Source organism: Egretta garzetta, unplaced genomic scaffold, assembly GCF_000687185.1.
Source record: "Egretta garzetta isolate BGI_Z169 unplaced genomic scaffold, ASM68718v1 scaffold149, whole genome shotgun sequence".
In the NCBI taxonomy this organism is placed as follows: Eukaryota; Metazoa; Chordata; class Aves; order Pelecaniformes; family Ardeidae; genus Egretta; species Egretta garzetta.
In genome coordinates, this window is record NW_009269998.1 from 3,190,381 (window position 1) to 3,210,716 (window position 20,336).

General features: G+C 42.0%; 1 protein-coding gene across 1 annotated transcript in view; it reads right to left on the bottom strand.

The window, feature by feature from the left end:
• Window positions 1–20,336, bottom strand: part of COL11A1 (collagen type XI alpha 1 chain) — a 146,073-nt gene that overhangs the window by 14,414 nt on the left and 111,323 nt on the right. Inside the window, exons 48-57 of the mRNA XM_035902871.1 lie at window positions 19,651–19,704; window positions 18,689–18,742; window positions 18,529–18,582; window positions 11,089–11,142; window positions 10,502–10,609; window positions 10,269–10,322; window positions 9,921–9,974; window positions 8,665–8,718; window positions 494–547; window positions 1–98 (exon numbers count right to left, since the gene is read on the bottom strand). The exon at window positions 1–98 is cut by the window's left edge and continues 8 nt beyond it. Of these exons, the coding sequence (XP_035758764.1) occupies window positions 1–98; window positions 494–547; window positions 8,665–8,718; window positions 9,921–9,974; window positions 10,269–10,322; window positions 10,502–10,609; window positions 11,089–11,142; window positions 18,529–18,582; window positions 18,689–18,742; window positions 19,651–19,704 (638 nt within the window). The remainder of the gene's footprint in view (window positions 99–493; window positions 548–8,664; window positions 8,719–9,920; window positions 9,975–10,268; window positions 10,323–10,501; window positions 10,610–11,088; window positions 11,143–18,528; window positions 18,583–18,688; window positions 18,743–19,650; window positions 19,705–20,336) is intronic.

The following is a 20,336-nucleotide window of genomic DNA, read 5'->3' on the forward strand; positions in this document are numbered from 1 at the left end:
GGAATGCCGCGGAGACCCTCTGGGCCAGGTTTTCCTGCAGGTCCCTGTGGACCAACTGGACCTGTTTTTCCAGGAGCCCCTTCTGCACCAGGTTCACCCTAGAAAGAACATAAGCAGCAGGTCAGAGAGGAAGAGCTGATACCCTTGGCAGGGATACACAAGCTGCAAAGCGAGGGCAAAGTTCCCTCACTCCATTTTTTAACAGCTATTCTAAAGCAGCGTTCTGCACAGGACAGTTTTCTCAAGAAAATTTCGATAGGTTCGTATAAAGATGTGGTGCCAGCACAGCACGCGCGTCTCGCTTCTCCGCAGGGGCGAGCTGAACCGGGCCCGCACCGGGGAGAGTCCACCGCGTACACCGTTACGTATTGCTACCAATTCTGGGGTTTAATTTGGATTTTACGGTTTGCCTATTATTACTTTGCTAAGTTTCACACTCAGTGCATGGTAAGCAATTTACTTTTCATTTACATATAGTTTACATTTCCATTACCTTTGCACCTTTTTCACCTTGTCTGCCTTCCGCACCAGTTGCTCCAGGAGGTCCCTGTAAAAGACGGAGACTGAACTCATAATCTCAGTTTTCTAAAATCTTACCAGTGAAAAAATCCTGAGAGTGCAATTTCCACTGTGCTAACGAGTAGTAAATGCTAACAAAAGAACATGGCATTTCTTTCTTGACATTTTATACACAGGATAAAAATCCCAATCTGTCATATTAGCTCTTTTTTTCCCTTTATAAAATTTTCTGGCATTTTAGAATATCTAAATGAATATATAACACCTAACACCTCTGATATGATATTAAAACCGAATATATATCACCTAACAAACACCTCTGATATGATGGGATTAAAACCAAATAAATAGCTTGGAAAAAATCAGGACAGGATATAGAAGTAAAAGGAGAAGAACACTACTAATTTAGATACACAATCCCAGTTTTAAACTCCCTTTGCATTGGCTTCTGCCTGTTCCCCGTGGTTTATCCACTGACTCCAAAAGGGCCTGCTGGTCTACAGCGCACACGATGGCGTATATGTCTTTATTCTCGAAGACAGGATGGGAAAAAAACCCAACCCACGTGAGTAGGGGTTGTAAGGAATGGAGAAGAGGAGGCTGAGGGGAGACCTGATCGCCCTCTACAACTGCCTGAGAGGAGGCTGTAGTGAGGTGGGGGTCGGTCTCTTCTCCCTGGTAACAGATGATAGGATGAGGGGGAATGGTTTGAAGCTGCGCCAGGGCAGGTTTAGGCTGGACATTAGGAAAAACTTCTTCACTGAAAGGGTTGTCAGGCTCTGGAATGGGCTGCCCAGGGAGGTGGTGGAGTCCTCATGCCTGGAGGTATTTAAAAGAAGGATGGATGAGGTGCTTAGGGATATGGTTTAGTGGTGGGATGGCAGGGTTAGGTTAAAGGTTGGACTCGATGATCTCAAAGGCCTTTTCCAACCAAAGTGATTCTATGATTCTATTCTATGATTCTATGTAAAGACGGCTCTTGGCAGCAGGTTCCCTACTGTTGCTCCCCAAAAGCCCGGTTTGACTCAAGATAGAACTCGGCACCGCGGGAGCACGGAGCGATGGGGTGAGGCTCCGGCGGAGGCCCCAAGGCAGGAGTCGCGCTCCCCTGGCAGCGCCATCGCTGCCTGCTGCCGATGTCACCCATCTCCTGTTTTCTTCAGGTCTCAGTGAAAAATAAAAAGACGTTTTTCTCCTCCAACACATTAAGGGCAGGGAATTAATATTCGCAGCTTCAGTTATGAGCAGAGGCAGTCTCTAGAATCTAATGTACTCTTTGAAAATGGTTCTCTCATCCATACACTCAGTGCAGAAAAGAGGCACTCGGGATAATGGACCAACTGTTTTCCTACAAGGTTAATTTTGAGCCTGGGAAATGTCTTTATTTCAAGTAGCTCTTTCCTGCCAACCAAGGAGCAGCTTGAAGCAAAAGGAGAGAAAAGCGGCCATGATCATATGCAAGGTGATTTTCTGAATCTGTAAAACTCACTCCCCAAGACTCACCCGCTCATTAATGCAACAAGGAGTTTGTTATGTAGAAATTAAAGAAAAAAAAGCTCTAAGGACCAGCAACAAGAAAAATTCAATCACTTCCATTTATTTACTGCTTTTTATGTCATAACAATAGACAAAAAAAGGCAGGCCCCTAAAAGTAAAGCACCAAAACACATTCTAAACCTTACAGAGAAGATTCTTGCAGTCAAGCACCTACCTGTATGCCTTGTGAGCTCAGGGCTTTACACCAGAGTTTGACCTAGTAGCAATTTTTTTATACTAGAGCTGAATTTAGCCCAAATTTTTTATAGCCGGACATATTTCACCGACCATACTATTGGCACATACCCTGAGCAACTCCACCAGTTTTGATTTAATTCCTGGAAATCTACATTCATTTAAAAACTATCTACATAGAAGTATATTAAAATCATTCATTTGCTTCTGAAATTAAGCTTTCTCCGAGGTGGAACTGAACATCTGCAGTACCGTAGGAACCTTTTTGGCCGAGAGGGATAGTTCGGGCTTTCCATCCAAGGTAATGCAAAATGAATTAAATCACCCCCAGTGGACTTGGGTCATTTGTTGTGGCTATCAACAGGTAGTTCTCTTTGGTATTTTTAAGAGCTGTAAGTGTTAAATGACTTCATTTTATCTCTTCAAAATACAGAGAAGCTAAAAAGCCCTGGGCAGCGTGGTCCAACTGCAGCCTCTCTAAAAGAGGAAGAGTAATTTAAATCACTGCTGCTCCAGTGACGCTCTCCGAGGCACACGCCCCTTTGTGGAGGCTGCAATTGCTACGCCGGGTTGCAGTTCACAGCCATAACAAGAAAAATGATCAGCAGGTACAGAAAGTCAGGAACGTTTTAGAAACAGGACTTTTTTGGGTTTTTTTCTTATGTGAATTAATTTACATGCTCATTGCCTTTACTGCTTGAAAAGTCCTTTTGCTCAAGTCCCCTTAGGGATGATAACCCACCCTACCTAAGAAACTGCACGGGGGGAGCGTGGTAGTTTGTAACTAATTGTTCTTTATCTCACCTTCCTGCACTTGAGATCTTGGAGCATCTGGTAAATTTTAACTGACGGAAAAGCTCTCAGTAACAGTAACTTTAAATTAATGCACAGCTCCCCCTCCGCCCCAGATACCATGATCATTGCACTTCAGGTTTGCACATATTGCCTGATAAATTCCATGCAGAACTGAGAAGACAAAAGAACTCATCCAGAAACAAACTTGTCCTCAATTTTTGTTACGTGAACCTCTTGGACATTTTTGTCTGCTCTTCCATATTTTATAATTTCATTAAAATAATCTAAACCTTTGTTTATAGCTGTCTGTCATCTGACTACAGCCATGATTTCCAACACAGAAAAGCATTACCACGTTTCATCAGTCTGTTAAGGTACGAACCTGGCCTATCCTTAGGCTTCCTGTGCTTTTTATATCACGAGAGAAAATCAGCTTAATTTTTAAGTGATCCGTGCACCTTGCCGGGGAAGCATGGTGGCGTAGCCAAAAATGAAAAAAAATCTCCTTTCTTTCAAAGTGATTCCACTTGTATATGAAGGCGACTAACCAAATAAACCTTTGCTTCTCAAAATTTCGTGGCTGGCTTTGCTGCAGCATTGACATCTGTTCTTTTATTGAAAGCAGACAGTATGCCCTCCAGTTTCGAACAAAAATGAATCTTAGTCTTGCACTTTAAATTCTAGCGTTTTTAGATTGATACATGGAGCCTTATGTGGATGTGATCTCGGCGTCTAATTGACTCTAATAAAGAAAACAGCCCAGCAGCAGAAAGCAGGGCTGAAGGGCCTCGCACGCCCAAAGGTCGAGAGGAACAGAAGCAAGAAGTACTGGCTGTGTTGATTTTTATTGATTGCATAGGTTATTTGGTTTAAGAACGAATATCGTTTGATGGTGTCTTTTCCTCATGCTGTTTTTAACATTTGTGAGACAGAAATGAATTAATGCAGGCTAGAGATATTACCCAGTACTCTTACGGGAAGACACAAAAAAGAGTCCCAAAAGTATGTGCAAAGAATTACATTTCAGAAAAAAACCTGGCAACCACGCAACTGTGGAGTGATTCAGACTTTGTATCTATGTTTCTGGATAAGCAGGCGTTTGAGGTGTTCCACTTCTCATTGACCACAGCTCACTCAGCTCCTGCATTGGAAGGAGAAGCTGGAAAACTTTACACCTCTTCAGAACACAGTCTCCACCCAGTCTGCAGCTCTCAGCGCCGATGCCATCATGAGCAACAGGAAAGCTCTACAGCCGAGAACGCTCACGGACAAGCCCATAGAGACTTGGGAACTCCTTGGCTGCCTTAGATGGCTCCAACGATGAAGTTAACTTTGTAACGCAGTTTTTGTCTTCAAAACATTGAAGAACACTTGAGGAGCCCCAGCCTTCTGTGAGGTGGGCAAGTTTCCTTCTTCTCTTTTTGCAGATAGAGAAATTCAAGCAGCAATATCACAAACTCATATAATGGGAAAAGGATTAGAGAAGGGGTTCCCAGTCCCAAAGCTGCACTAGACTATTCTGACTGTTCGGCTCGGAATGCAACACACATACATGCAATGCCTCAAGTTTGCTAGAGAATCTAGGCTGATTTCCATCAGTGGAGAACTTGTCAAGACGTTTGAGGATGAAAAGTCCCCAGTGAGAGGAAGATGTCCTGATGAAGAGCAGCCACTCTCAGATCAGACAGAACTGGCAAGGCTAGAGTTGGGTCCTGCACAGCTGAGAAGTCATGTCAGCGGTCTGCTGTGGGCTACCTCTACCAAACAGCCTACTCTGCTGGCTGTTTTCATAAATGTAACATAAATATGACACCGATGAAGTGGCAGCCATTGTGCCTACCCTCTGAGGTCTCGATTTGGCCAGGTGCTTGAATGGGCACTGGAATCCCCCAACTGAAGCAAAGGCATGCTTCCTAGCAAGCTTGCATGCTACGTTGAATCAGGAACACCAGGAAAGTTGATCCATTTTTCAAGCAGCTACAACAGGTCTCTTTAAATAGTGTAAGTTTACTTTAAATATTCTTTTATTTGCATCATAAGGCCTTGATGGCTTAACATAAAAGGATAATTTCTGGAAACACTATATTTAACTGCTGCTGAGCATTCCTCAGAAAGGTGATACAAACCTGCTAGCACTGGCCAGCTAGAATGCTGAGTTTAGCACTAAGATATTGTAGTTTAATTGCTCGAGTTTTCTCATCTATAGTTATGAAAGAATATATACACACACACATATATATATATAAACATATATTACGCAATTGGTTACTTAGTTTTCTGTTTGGCTTCAATAACAACTACGACGTGCTTTTACTTCTGTGCCGCTCTCATTCAATTCTGCCATCAGTTTTCCATTAGCTGACTATTTCTGTCTAAGAAAGAGTAGCAAGCGCTGCTGAGTGCATTCCTCTTAGTTTAGAACTGTACCCTTCTGGGGGGTTATCAAGTATAAGAGAACTTCTTTAAACCAAGGGAAATAGGTTTTCCCCAAATACTTCCAACATTTACTGCTGTATTTTTATTGTCAGTATCTTCTTATTAAAAGTTTTAAACCAAGATAGAATTTATACAGAATAAAAACCTGTCTTGACTATCCAGTTAAAGCACAGGATGCATATATATATATATTCTTGTATACAGGAAATATTGAGCACAGTCTTTTACTTCATTGACAAGGTACTCTTTAAAAGAATTACTATTTTTTCATTTGCTACAGGGCATTTTTTATTGAATTCAAAACCAGAGTTCAGTCAATACTAAACGAGTCCCTGAAAGCCTGATCCAATGAATATGTATTTTTAAAATCAGTTGGCATTTTGGGCATTGATCCTCTCTTGCACTGAGCTAGAGAATCTGGCCTTCCACTTGCTAACAATAAAATCACTTCGGCTATACGTTCCCCTTGATTTCATAGCTCTAATTTTCTAAACAGTATGTGCACAAATCCATGCTAGCTTTGCACGCACAATTGCTGTGATTACTTGCACCATAACCACATAGATATACAAAGCCTCTGAGCATGTATTTATCTGATCTGGTACACGTACAGATCAGTTCAGAAGTCAGGATCTGTAAAATATTAATTACGATTTAAAGAAAATGAAAAAAAAATCAAGAATATATGTGATCACTTTGAGAGACTTTATCAATGACTAAGTCACAAGGCTTGCCCTCTGTAGGTTATGGTTTTGGCCTATAAATATATATATTTAACCTAGTCATTCAACTGCATATAGGACTTTGTTGTGAAGATACTTTCGGTTTTGTAAAGGAGAGCCCAGTGCGTCTGTGGCATCAGGAGTTTCTGAAAGTCAATGGTGGAAATGTATTTTGGAAGAACATTTGTTAGGTCTGAAGAAGTAACATATTAGCGTACCCATTGTGTGGAAGCTCTAATGATCCGGTTTCGTTTCATCCAAGGCTTTAACCTTTTATTTTGTTTTTGACTTGAGCTAAGTGGTCCCTAGCATTCCGGTCAATTTTACCTTTTCAGAGTAGGAATCTGGAGCAGACTCATCGTTCCAACACGTACTTCCTAAGCAGAATTGCTTAAAAGAAATTCACGGTCCCGCTTGTCCATGAGACCCTTGCTCTGTCCGCAAGGCTCTGGTACAAAGCCTTTAGAGCACCACAGTAAAACAGTTGTGGTGTTTGCTTATCTCACCAACTGACAGTGATCCTATTACTGTTACCCATCAATAACTAGGAAAAATAGTTTATTCTTGGCCTTCACTTGATAGCTGAATGTCACTGTAATATGCATCTGTAGCTGAAGTCTCTGAGATACAATGGGAAAACTCTATTTATGTCCACGTCTTTCACGAGAATTTACTTTCCCAGGAAAGCTGGGGGAACCTCTTTGTAACCGGCAATCCTGGACACAGATTGCTCAAAACTCTGAAACCTGGTAATAAACATAATTTCCTAAGACTGGGCAGTGAAACTGAGTTCGGGTCCGTTCCAAAATACAGGGGAAGATGGGAATGAAAAATGAATAACAGAATAAATAAAAAGACTGTACAGCTGAGGAGCTCAAGGGACTGGATTTAAAAGTATGAATCCTGAGCTCTGCTAGCTTGTCCTTTCACAGACAGAAAAACAAAAAATGGGGGGGAATGTTTCTAGCAGTATAGCCAGAGCTGCACCTCCCCAGAGAGCGGCATGCCTGCGGAAATGGTGTGGCTGCCTTTGTCGGATGGAAGGACACTTGGTAGGGCTTTTTTTGGAAATGGATTCTACCATAAAGAATGCTCCTCATTGCTTTTCCTCAGCTGTGTGTTCATTCTGCCGGCAAAGTACGAAGCTTTCAATCCTTCGCTGTTTCTCTCTGGCACAACATCAGTATAATGCAGATGCCCCACAAGCTTGAGACATTCGGGTACTCAGGTCATGCAGAATCGGATGCTACAAATTGTTTTCTTTAGAATTCAGGAATGGGATTACTGGGCCATATGTAGCCATGCATTTTCATAGAATCATAGAATCATAGAATGGTTTGGGTTGGAAGGGACCCCTAGAGGTCATCTAGTCCAACCCCCCTGCAGTGAGTGAGTTTCCTTAAACTGGAAATGTGCCAAACACCAGATGAGGTGGTGTTTGGGTTTCTGTAGCGTCTTTTGCCTAGGTGCAATTGGGTGCAGTATAACCGATCTGTTAGGGATGAGCTCCTGCCTTTCCGTGGAATACAGGAGGAAGCCCTAATCTGATGACGAACAAACACACTAATTGCTAATACTCAACCCAGCCCTATTGCAGTTCTAGTGATAAGGTTGCTAATGCTACCATAATCATTTACAGTATTACAAAGGTTTTGCAAGTTGGTGGCGCAAATGGATTATTGTGTAAAACAGATAAAACTAATTAGGCACGTCAGCTCGCTCAGGCCTATTAAAGAGAGCAATTGAACACATTTTGTTAAATAGCTCTGTTTACATTTCATGATGCCCCCTCCTGTGTTTTTTAAAGTGTAAAAACTGCATCTAATTGCTCTCTGAAGCAGACCTAAAGGTTGACGCATCTACTACAGTTCTGTAAGCGTAACATTATTTACTGGCTTTGATTAGCTGTATTTGTAAAGCCCATGAAGCTTCAGAGACGCTAGGAATAACAGAATGGCTTCAGTAAGTCACAGCAATGTCTGCTTGTTAATTTTGTGTGCAGAGGGGATGACATAGGTTTGCACAAAAGCTGCATTGAAATTATTTCATTTCCGAGGCTAAAGACACCAATGCAGACACATTTTTCCTGCTCCCTGCCAGCAGTCATGTGCCAAAGGACGATGCCTCTCATAATCACTGGCTCCTATTAGCAGGCGAATTCAGCAGGCACTGAATTCTTACCCTAGGAGACACTGAATTCACATGGGTGAAAAGAAAAAAGCACGTTTATAGATAAGGAAAACATTCTTCCCTATGTATTTTTGTTCCCATGTTCCACATTACCCACGTTAAAGGGTTTTCTCTGCTGTTTCTGTTTTTTCATTTCTCCCATTACCTTACTCTAAAGAAACTCCAAAGATCATATACGAGTGTCACAACATGGAAAACAAGCAGCTGACATCCTCTGGAGCAAAGCGGCTCAGAAAGAGAAATGTTCAAGAGAAAACGAGGGATTACTTACTCTTTTCCCAGGCGGACCTGGTGGGCCAGCTTCACCTGAAGGACCTGGCGGACCCTGCAATGGAAAACGATACGCTCAATGGGAACGAAGGACAAAGTTGTTATCGTTATTAAATGCAGCAAACACCTGCAATGCGTTGGCCCCTTTCAACAGGCAGAAAGTAAGTATATAAATACACACGGAGAAGTAAACCTGCTTATTCAACAAATCCTTTCTTGGGGTGGCCCTTTGCAGTTTTTAACAGCTGTTGTTACCGTACAAAATGCAATCATTCTCTTCTCTTCCTGTTTGCAACACAACATTTCAGGCCAGAAAGTCGCTGCGCAGGACTAACACACGGCCGTCGCCTACTGCCTAGCTCCATTAAGAAGTTTTGTGCTTTCTCAGGTGCTGAAGCTGTTACTTTTGCTAAATTTTCCTCTTATATCTGTGAATCAGCTGCCCCGGGGGTGGCTTTCTCCTGAAAAATCTTCTGTGCACCGATAGCCATTTGGCTGCGCCATCCTGGTAAGCTGTGATACTCTTAAATATTTCAGGGTTTCTGCGCAGTTTGCTAAGCTTTCTTCGGGAACACGACACTCTGGAAGTACTTACTGTTGAGTAAGACGTACAGACACTGATTTCCTGAAGGCTGCAGGCAAACCCCAGTTTATAACTGACTTCCAACCTCGCGTTCAAGGGGCTAGCATTTCCAAACTGTACCCTATAAGATAATTCCCTGCTAATTGGAACTTCCAGAGCTAGAAAGAGACTTTCCAAAATGGAAACACTCTTTTTGCAGTAAAAAAAAAATAAATTAATGGTGTTTTAGTATGGGAACTGCAGAAATATAAGAACTTTGAGGCTTAATATGCCTATTTAGATACTCCTTAACATTATTAATGCAGAAACCTCAAGGTTTTGCTTCATTTTGTCAGGTCAGCTAATGAAGATTGTTTGGCTGCAGTATTCCTTTCCTATGCTCAGAGCTGCTCTATTTTTAGTGCTCCTCCGCAGCTCAAGCACCAATCCTTAACACATCATTTGTTTCTACTTCTAAAGGAAATTGTGCTCTTGGTTCTGACTGTGACTATAACTATGAGCAGTTCTAGCTCTGCAAGGAAGTAAATAGATATTTTTCAATATAATAGAAAAAGCATCCATTTAGAAAATATTTTTAAGAGTATGAATGCATAGACACCACTAATTCAGCCACAGATACTTTCTTAGCATAGGCGAGAACATGCAGCTGAAATAAAATGACAGAAACAACTCACGGGTTGACCAGGGTCACCATCTTCACCCTTCTCTCCGCCAACACCATCTTGACCCTACAGAATTCATGGGAAAATAAACAAAATAGAAAATTCAGCTAAATTAAGTAACTTGGTTTCATATATGCATATAAGAGCACTATTTTCCTACAGAGCATTTGCCCAAGGACACTAGTTTTCAAAGCTTTTTAAAGATTTCTAACCCTTTTTTAAGCCTTAAGGAATATATGAACATAGAAGCAACAGATTTTACAGGCAAGAGCTCATCCCCAGACAAGGAAGAGGCAGGGCTAACTAGAATGTAGTGCAAACCAAAACGAGGGCCTAAAATTGTTTTTTAAGTATACTTACGGCTGGACCAGGTTCCCCCGGGGGACCAGGATCTCCAGGAAAACCAACTGGGCCCTAGATAAATCAGAAAAAAGCCCAAGGCATGTGTCATCCATTGACAAGCAGGCAGCAATCATCACAAATATTTTATGAAGCATATAATGAATTTAGTTCAAACGTAGACAATTATATACAGTTCTATAGGTAGCACAACTTCAGCAGTGCTTTGTGTTAAAATTATTAAGCGCACTTACTGGATTACCCTTAGGCCCATCATCACCTGGAGGTCCTTTAGCACCTGGTGGTCCAGCTGCTCCAGGTGGACCAGCCTCACCTTTTTCTCCCCTTTCACCTTTTGGACCCTGTAGAAAATATACGGACACAAAAATGTCATCTGGAAATGGAATGGCTGAAAAAAAATATTACAATGGCAGAACTGTTTTTCAGACCTGGGTAACGTCACTCGTCAACAAATGCCGGCGTGTGAATGGGAAATTAGGACCTCAGCCTCAGACTGGAAAACCTGTGAATCTCAGGTCGAGCGCCAACGTCTGCACCCAGTTTGCATCAATGAAACATGCAGGTCAAAGTTAATGGGTTTGGAATTAAAGATAGGTGCTCTCTTAGGAAGTCTTCAGCTTTGTCCTCTAGCTGTTAGTACAAGGGGTGGCTATAAGGAAGCAAATTGAATTTTACAGGTACACGTTCTTCACTGCAGATTTAAAGAAAGTGTACAGCAGTACTCAAGTGATCTGATTAAACGCTCTCTAAGGTGAGCACTGCCAGAGACCTTAGTTCACCATAATAAAGGTTAATAATGAGACAACCCCAAAATACTCACAGATGTTCCAGATTCGCCAGGAGGTCCAGGATTACCAGCTTCTCCAGGTTCTCCCTGTAAATGTGCAAGGATACATTAGGAGGAATATTTCTATGAATTTACTTCTGTTATTACATGTGAACAGCTTCCAGGAACTGGTTTTTATCTGTTTTACCTAAAAGGGGTTGAATTACATATGGTTTTGTGGAACTGGAATCTGAAATTTTAGGGACAATATACCAAATTAAGCTTTTAGTGAGCCAGGGAGACTAACCTTCCCACTGGGCTTTGGGAGATCTTCCCCTTTATTATTCCATATATTGCAAATTTCCTGTTTGTCATCTTTCTTTCTAGTCCCAGAGAAGCCAAACAAGTCTATTGACCATGTATGGTTTTTTCTCTGGAAGATAGATACATTCTGCCTGGAAGCAAGTTTCTACAAATAAGAGAATGCTAATTGGAAATGAATGTCAAGGGAGTGAGGATATCACTGCTATAGCTACTGTTAGAATGAAAAATGGTATGAAGAGAAACATAAGGATAAAATACCAGCGTAACAGTTAGCGAAACTTGCACCAGAGACCACAGGGATGCACGCTACCTATGTACTGGTGATGGAAATCATTTAGGAAAGCAGATGGGGGTGACACCATATGAAGAAAATCTGTGCAAGTCAAAGATTATATGCTATTAAGTGAATGTTTAAGTTCATTCGGTCTCTGTGTGAGCTAATGCACAATGCTGGCTCAAAGACTGCCTCTGCAATTGTTCATTTTAAGGTTTATGATGACTGATTTTTTTTCTAGCTCAGTGGTCTGATAAATAAACCTCTAAAGAAAACGACTCTGTTAGTAGTTATTAGCATCACAGACACACAAATCTGCTTTGTGCCTGCTTTGTGATTGGCATGGAGCGCTGAGATAAGAACTATATGTTTTTATTCCAAAGGCTTTCTCAGTGTAACTGCTAATGGGGGGATTTTTCCCCCTATATATGTTCTTTTTCCAAACCAAATGAGCCTCGCCAATCATTATGCCTACAAAGAAGAGCGCTTCAGTGCTGAAAATGCATTTCCCCCAATCCCCTGTCCTGAGCTCAGACACAGATTTGGAACAAACGTGTGAATCCTTCGTATCCTGTAGGACCCGCGTGCCCCTCTTCGTTCTGTTAATCCAGCAATACGCCGATTCCAGGCGGGCAGTGGAAAAGCGTAAGTCATAAAATAGGAATTTTAAACAAATCTTACAGTGTAGATACTGAACTGGTTTTCATAGAAGCTAATGGCATCACGACGACCTCATGGGGCCCAGAATTTGGCCCGATGTAAATATTACATTAGCAGAATGGAGGAAGATCTGAGTACTCAGCTGAATTCCAGGACAGGATAATTAACAGATTACCACAATTTTAGGAGTGACAGTAAAATGTCCTTTAGAAAGGGCACTTCCAAAAGGTGAATTTGCCTTTAGAAACCGTGGCGTGTTTTCTTAGACATACTTAAATTTGCAGTAATCTTAAAAATTAATGATCCCTCAGTACTTAATGTTCATTTGCTTCTGTGATACAGCATTCATTATTTTTTAAAAAAAGCCTAGAGGATACTTCAGGTCAATAAGCGTGTCGTATGTTTTCTAGGAAAATTCATATCTTCATTTCCTTATCCTCTGACACAGGGTTCACTGAGTCTGCAGCATCATTAGCATTGGGGTTTTTTTTTGTCCATGCCAACTGTCAATCAAATCAGATTTATGTAGCAAGAGAGAATGAGGTCTGGAATGAGGAAACAAATTGATGCCGTTGAAGGTCGTAGATGTCTTATACCGAACAGAGTCCACAGTACAGACCCCTTCCACAGGCGCCCCCGTGGTGGGACGGAGCGACCGAAGAACGCTAATTGTGCCAAGCCTTGCCTGACAATACCTGCGCCAGCATGATCCCCTCCTGAGCTCCTCACCAAGTTCTTCTGCCTTTCTGCCAAACGATACTGTAATTTAGGATGATTCGCATTTCATTTGTAATCTACCTTTCCCGTTGACAAACACATCTTCATTTTATGAAGATCCATGCAACGAGAGAGAAGATGGGCTTTCTCTGCCCTATTGACCCAGACCTGGGGACATGGGGGGAGCACGGTGCTCCTGGGGCCTGAGGGGACCCCAAGGGCTAGAAACCCTCAAGCGTTCCCTCGAGGGGGCACCTGGGAAAGATGAGCCCAGTCACAGTTTCATCTCGCATTAATACTTCTAAATCATTGCTCTATTAAAAAATGTGGCTCTTCCTTGTACGCAGCCCTTGTTCTTTCTGACACTGATTTTTATATTCCAAATGTTAGGTACTATGGAAGGTGGTGCATGTTTTACACAGCTGTAAGGGAGTTAAGCAATTGTTTTGATGGAGAAGATTGTGGCTGATACATATTTACAGACTGCATGTTTATAGCCACTGAAAACCATGCAATCTGTAGGTTATTGTTCGCCCCTGTCTTTGCATTTTTGGTAAGGATGGTATTAATTCAGAACCCAATGCACCTTCTCCATAGGGAATACCTCATGTTCTTTGAGGAAATAGATTTCACGATCTAATAACAGATCTATTCCACCTCTGGATTTTTTTTATTTTCCTCTTTTGTTATCAGGTCAGATCTTTTAAATGTTAGCATGGTCCTTCTTAGGCAAAAGCCTTCCTCAGAACTGCAACAAGCAAAGACAGAAGTTCTGACCTACAGAGTCATGCCATTCCATGGACATGGCTAATCCTGAAAACCTCCTTGGATTAAGCAAGCAGAATGGTTTGTATCAGGCCAAGGACAGCAGTTTAAAAGCCCTTTGTTTTCCTTATTACGACCAGTTCTAGAGAACCGTCCGCACCAGGCACGGAGACAGCCGGTGGAGGGAAGGCTGCCTGCCGCCTTTTGGTTACATTCTGGGACGTTGTGATTTATTTTGGAAGAACGAGAGGCAACGTCGCAGCTGATGGGGAGTGAAAAGGATTCAGTTACACTTTTGCTCCCTCTTGCCATCCTCACGAAACAGAAAAAAAAGCAGAAAACTGTGACTCTAGAAAGCAATCCCTTTCCACGTAGGTATGCGTATGGGACTGTGTTAGGTATATTATGGCTCTGTGGAGAGAGAAATTTAATCAAGAGAGAAGTTCTAAAGCTGTGCTCTATCTTCTGGGAGGGCTTACATTTACAAGCACGTTGGAGAGATGGAGAAAGAGGAGAAGAATTCATAGCGAGTTGTGAAGTTATCAGAGGTAATTTGTTAGGACAGATATTCAGGTAGCATAAACTGCCATAGACACATCTTGATTAAGAACCTTGGTAATTGCCTGCACACGGGTGCATGGAAAAATGATATGCACACGTAAAGATGTCTGTGCAAACTTATCAGAGGTGGTTTTGAACTTAGGGCCAGAGCACTCCATTGATTTTGTCCTCTTGCTTCCACCTGAGGTATAAATCAATGACGGATTAAACATGTAAACTGTTGATTCCACTTGTTTCCTATGTGTGCTATTTTTTGGAATGATATAATAGGAAGGACTATAAACCCAGATGAATGTAGCGGTTTCTTCTCATCAGATTTTTTCATATAGTAAACCAGATTCAAATTCTGAGAGGCTCCAGAGAGAACGCTTAGGTTCTGCAGACATCCATTTTGCATTAGGTGGGAAGGAGAAAGGGTGGAAGAACGGCACCGTACTCGGGGCCATTATCACAGATGAGTCTAAGTTAGAAAGGTAAGTGTATTTTATCAGGCTTTGTGGAAGAGAAGTGTGAGGTTAATGTTACTTGTTCTGTTTCCTCTCTGCGTTGTAAATTCTAAGGCCCAGTTTTGAGAAGTCATGAGCAACGTACTGGGTACTTAGCATATCTGCATGTTAGGCCTTTGATATCAAACTAGAGATAGCCATGTCTTGGCACGTTTTGGTTTTTGGCTTCTTCTTAATTATAAGCACAATGAATAATCTCTGGGTGGACGCTGGACTGAAGTGCTTCTGGTTGAGTGTAAGTCTCCAGGCTTCCAGACCGCTCCATGGAGGCTACAGGCATTAATAATGCAAGGCTGCAGGCACATTTGTACTGCAGATGTCTTTGAACATCCAGGCCTCTGTGCGTACAGCGGAGGAAACAAGCAGCTCATTAAAAATACATGGCGCTGTGACAAAAATTGTTTATAATTTGCCAGAAAATAAGGGGGCTTTGAAACCCTGGTATTAATGACAAAACATCTCCCGGCCTAACTGTTCAAATATGGAAGGGAGCAAATCTGAATTCACGCCCCAGCAGAGCCAGGGAGGACGCCGAGATGTTCTTCCCTGCTCTGCAATCAGCACTGCCTTGGTTGCCTGCAGTACGGTCCGTTGGTCCTGAAAGGGACGCGGAGGCCACAGCACGCTGACGTAGTAAGAAAAACATTGGGGGGGGGAAAATAATGAACTGTCCTCCCATTGCGGGAGCTCCTCCTGACAAAACAACTGCTTTATGTTTGCTAAAGCTGGCAGAATTCATTAAATGGAACTGAAATTAAGAAGGAGGGTATCCTAAGTAGGAGGAAAAACTGGCACGTACTAAAACTTGAGAAGGAGGAGGGAAGTAATTAGAAGAAATAAAAACTTCCAAAATAATATACTTGGAAGCTTCTCTGTGTGAATGCAGAGAATATGGGACATAAGCAAGAGGAAATAAAAATGACAACGGGTGATAAACATGCTGAATTTCATGTTCTTGAATTAAATTTGGTGGGCTGATTATCACCAATAGGGATTCTAAAGCACACAGAAGAGTCACCGGGAGAAACAAAGGAGTAAGGAGTTCAATACAAGTCAATGTTTTTACAGAATGAGTGGAATATAATTTGATCATGACACGGTAAAAATGAAAGAGGTGACGGAAACCAACGGCAAAATTCCTATCGACTTCAGTGGGACACACTCTAATATGCAGTGGTTGGGTTTTTAAAGCAGTGAATGTAATGGGTGCTACCCTGGAGGTAGTGTTCTCATAATAAACGTTTTTCTCAGTTCCCTAGTGGTCATGGGAAGAACTTTCCTTCCCACAGCGCCCATTTTTTCTGGATTCCGCTGAGATAGACTCCTTTTCCAATAACTTTTTTGCCATCTCTACCAGGTCTTACATTCAGGCACGTTCTCGGTGCCCTTCCCAGAGAGAAGAACAAACCCTGCAGCTCATCACGAGGCCAAGGTCTCTTTTAAGATAGGCTGGAGGAACAACGCCGCACAACGGGGAGATCAGAGGGAATATCCTCGTTAAGAACGCGGGCAGGCAGGAGGGCATCATGTTTTGTACGTCTTATGCAATTATGGGTAAAAAAGTTTGAAGACCAAGAATGCCACTGCTACCAAGAGGTGTGTTGATGCCTACAGCCACATCCTAAGAAACGGGGAATGCAGCTAAGCACCGTCAGCTTAAGGCAGTGAAAAAACTACATTATAACGTTAATGTTTTCATCTGCTTGGGCGCAGCACCCTTTGATCTCAACAGACGAAGAAGGGAGGCAAAGTAGGATATTTTTCCATGAAGCCATATATTACATTACATTATTCTAGTACTCTCTGCACCAGATCCCAGAGCACTGGTGAGTGATTTATTTGATGGGCACGTAGAAAAAAAATAATAAAACATCTGAAGATGCTATTAAAAGAATAGTTTGGTCATACTGATAAGGAATTGGTGATTCCTTTTGACATGGCCCTAATAAAGTGAAGGGTTATTTAAAGAAAAAGTATTTTAGTGAAAAAACAGACACATAACCAAAATTTGATGATAGATGTCAACAATATTGAAGAGCATCATAAGAAAGATCTTTCGTTATCACAGAGGAACAAGAGGCTTGTGAGATACTGTAGGATGAACTGCAGATTTTCATTATTTTTTATATTAGTCATACAAATGATCCTGGGAAAACAACGGCAACTTTCTTATCTCGTGAAAAGAAAGAATTCCCGAAAGCTCTGTGAAGCAGAGCGACGTGCTCATGGACAGCGATCAAGAAGAGGATCATGACAAATATATTGATTTTCATTTACCTGGTGCTTGAGTCATTGTTTGTAAATTCACAGATCTGATGGATTTGAACCTAAAGGGACAATACTGGTACACCGAGTCAAAGAGAATATGGGGATAAATGAGAGGGAGCAGAAGTTCGGACTTATGGAATGCTGAAGTTCAGTAATGGTGAATGAGGAAGATGAAGGAAAGGTACCTGTGCATTTCATTATCTGATGGGACAGGAGGAAAAAGGGAAAACTTGCTTCACATTCTGGAAAGTTATCAATACTGTGAGCTTTCTGAAAAACTACCGACACTGACATTCCTAGGGATGTCTTTTCTAGGATTCACTGACGTGACTGTTTCATTGAATACGTATGATATCCTGTGGAAAACAGTTAAATACTCAGGCGCAATCTACATAGTTGTATACAGCGGCCTGGAACATATATCTATTCTGCTTCCTTCACCTTATGCTCCTTTCAAAATCTTCTTTCCAAATCCAAATCCAAAGAAAAAATCCATATTAAATCTGTAACATTACAGCAAAATGCTTTTAGGTTTACATGCATGATATGGCTGAGGTCATCTAACTTGTTAAAATAAACGTAAATAGGAATTTCAAGAGATTATCTTTTGAATATTGTGTTTGCTCAGCATTTTATAGTAGTTTGCACTTGGTGATTCAAATAAATCACACAAAAAAGCCATTATGTCTACTGCATGCAATATTTTTCCTTTAAGAAAAAAGAAGATATTATCTGTCATGTTTGAGTAAGATATGAAATAAAAAAAAAAAAATAAACAACAAACCACTCCACATACTGGTAGGAGATCTGAATAGAGAACTGAAAATAGCAATGAAAAGAATTCTGATGCATGAATGTCATATAGCATCAGTCTTAAGTCAGGTTTTCAACCAGTGCAAATCATCCTCGAACCTCTGACTGTATGGGACTGGATCTATCGGTATGAGGAACAGATAAATATTGATGCTTCGGGTCTGCTTCTCCTCAGAGATACGTTTACCACCGATACATTAGATAACAGCTTATATTCTTAACCTTCCAGATAGAGGGCGATATGATATCCTAAGGTACACCAGTATAAAATGGAAATCGCTTGAAGTCAGTAATGCTACTGTGGGCATCAAACCATGTAGTTAAGGACATCATCATAACCTTACTTTAATCCTTCACCTGAAAACTACCTCTTCTGCTCCAAAGCTCTCCCCTCTGCTTGTTAAATATTTTTGTGAAGTAAAATGTGAAATAAAAAGACTGACCACGGTAAATGAGCTGAGTATAGCTAGATCACTATTAACAATTACTAAGTCAATATTTGGGAACCGTAATATATCTATATAGCTCTGAAGAAGAATCAAAATGTATAATTCATATTCCTTTCCCAATTTTTTCTCTTTGTAGGAGGATATTGCCAACACTCACCTTTTCACCAACACCGCCAACAGAGCCGATTGAGCCTGGGGGGCCTTGAGGACCCTACAATGACAAAAGATGTCAGTTATCCCAAATACAGTTACCCCAAATACAGTGCTTATTGCTGAATTACTGAGAAAACAAAACAAAAAAAAAGGTTAATTCTTACATCAGCTCCATTAGGACCCTGGGGACCTCTTGGACCTGGAGGGCCAGGTGGACCCTGTATCAAAGAGACAATTTGATATAGTTAGAGTCAGAAAGAATAAGTGCAGTGGGGCTTTTTTGGGCAATGACAAATGATACACTCGATCAGCAGAGGACTTTTAATCTTCGCAGTGCTACAGAAACAGCAGGGCCAGATTGCTGCCCGTTGCCCGAGTTCCCAAGGTGACGGGGGATCCAGGCTATGTTACACAGTGCCTGAGCCGGAACCGATCGGACGCTTAGGGCTCCTCAGGACTGGTTTCCTGCACTCAATTTGCCCTGCAGGTTCCCTGCACACGGACCCTGGAGTAGCTTATCCGTCTGGTGACAGCCATGGGACAGTACTGCACCATGGGGCCTGCAGATGGGCAATCACAAAGCATCTGGGCTTGGCATGGGGTGTCGGAGGCCAACGTACGCTGCAGATAGCCCGCAGTTCAGTCGGGACCAGCCCAGAAGGCATTCTGTCAACAGCGTGAACAGTTGGAAAATGGGAATCTCAGGATTACCCAGAGAAGCAGAGAGGACATAGCCAAGTGGTGGTTAGCGTCTCCTGGCCTGCAGTTACCCGCAGCTAAGGTACAACGCCCTGAATTCCACAAAAGCAGCTCCAAACTCTCTGGTGCAGTGACCTCTCTTTTTTCTCTTCCCTCCCTGATCCCGCGTGCCACTGTCCTCTCTCAGACACACACAGCGTCTGCTTTTCTCTTTTTCAGAGTATTTTCTTAAGTTATACAAATCTTGATATTAAAGTTGAGGAGGTAGATGAGGGAAAGCAAAGTAAAGCCCAGGGAGAGTTTATGTTACACAAAATGTTTCATGCTCAGGCAGTAGTTTATCAAATTGTGAGCTACAGAGAAAAGACAATAACACATGGGTGATAATTGATGGCCCCCAGAGGGACCAGTGGGGAAGAAGTCTTACCATTGGGCCCACATCACCATTTTCACCCTTTTCACCTGGTGGGCCAGGCAGACCCTAAAATACATGGAAGAGTAAGGAAAACTATTAGTAGGGTACCTGGAATGCTGAGTTATAAATCATATGAAACAATAGAAATCAGATCTACGTGTGAAACTTGTAAAATTGGGGGGTGGGGAACAAGAAAACAAAACCTATTTGCCTTAAAAACAAAAAAAAAAAAGAAAAGGAGGTTTTTATATTACAGCACATGTATAGGTAATCCTGGGATGTTTAAATCAGGTGAGGTAGAAAAATCTTTGGAAAAAAATGGACACAGAACTGCAAGGGTGGCTGACTTTAAAAGCACTGCCATCGTTATCCAGCCCCCGGGTGGGCATCTGGATAATTTGCTTTATGCTACAACACAGATACCTGTGAGGAAGACAGGCTCAGCGCAGCGCAAGGAAGCGGAATGCGAAGATGTGGAAGGCACCTGAGTGCAGGGAGCTGTACAACGGCCTTAGTAAGGTGTCCAGCAGAGGCAATAAATCCTGCCAAGAGGCTTTGCATTGGGCTGTGCAAACGTGTCCTCAGAAGCAAGTGTCCAGGTTTGCATTAGCAATAAACAGCAGGAGAAGGGGACTGAGCCGATGCTAACACCGATAGCTGGTCTCGTCTTGCCCCAGCTAGAAGCACCATCACCACTA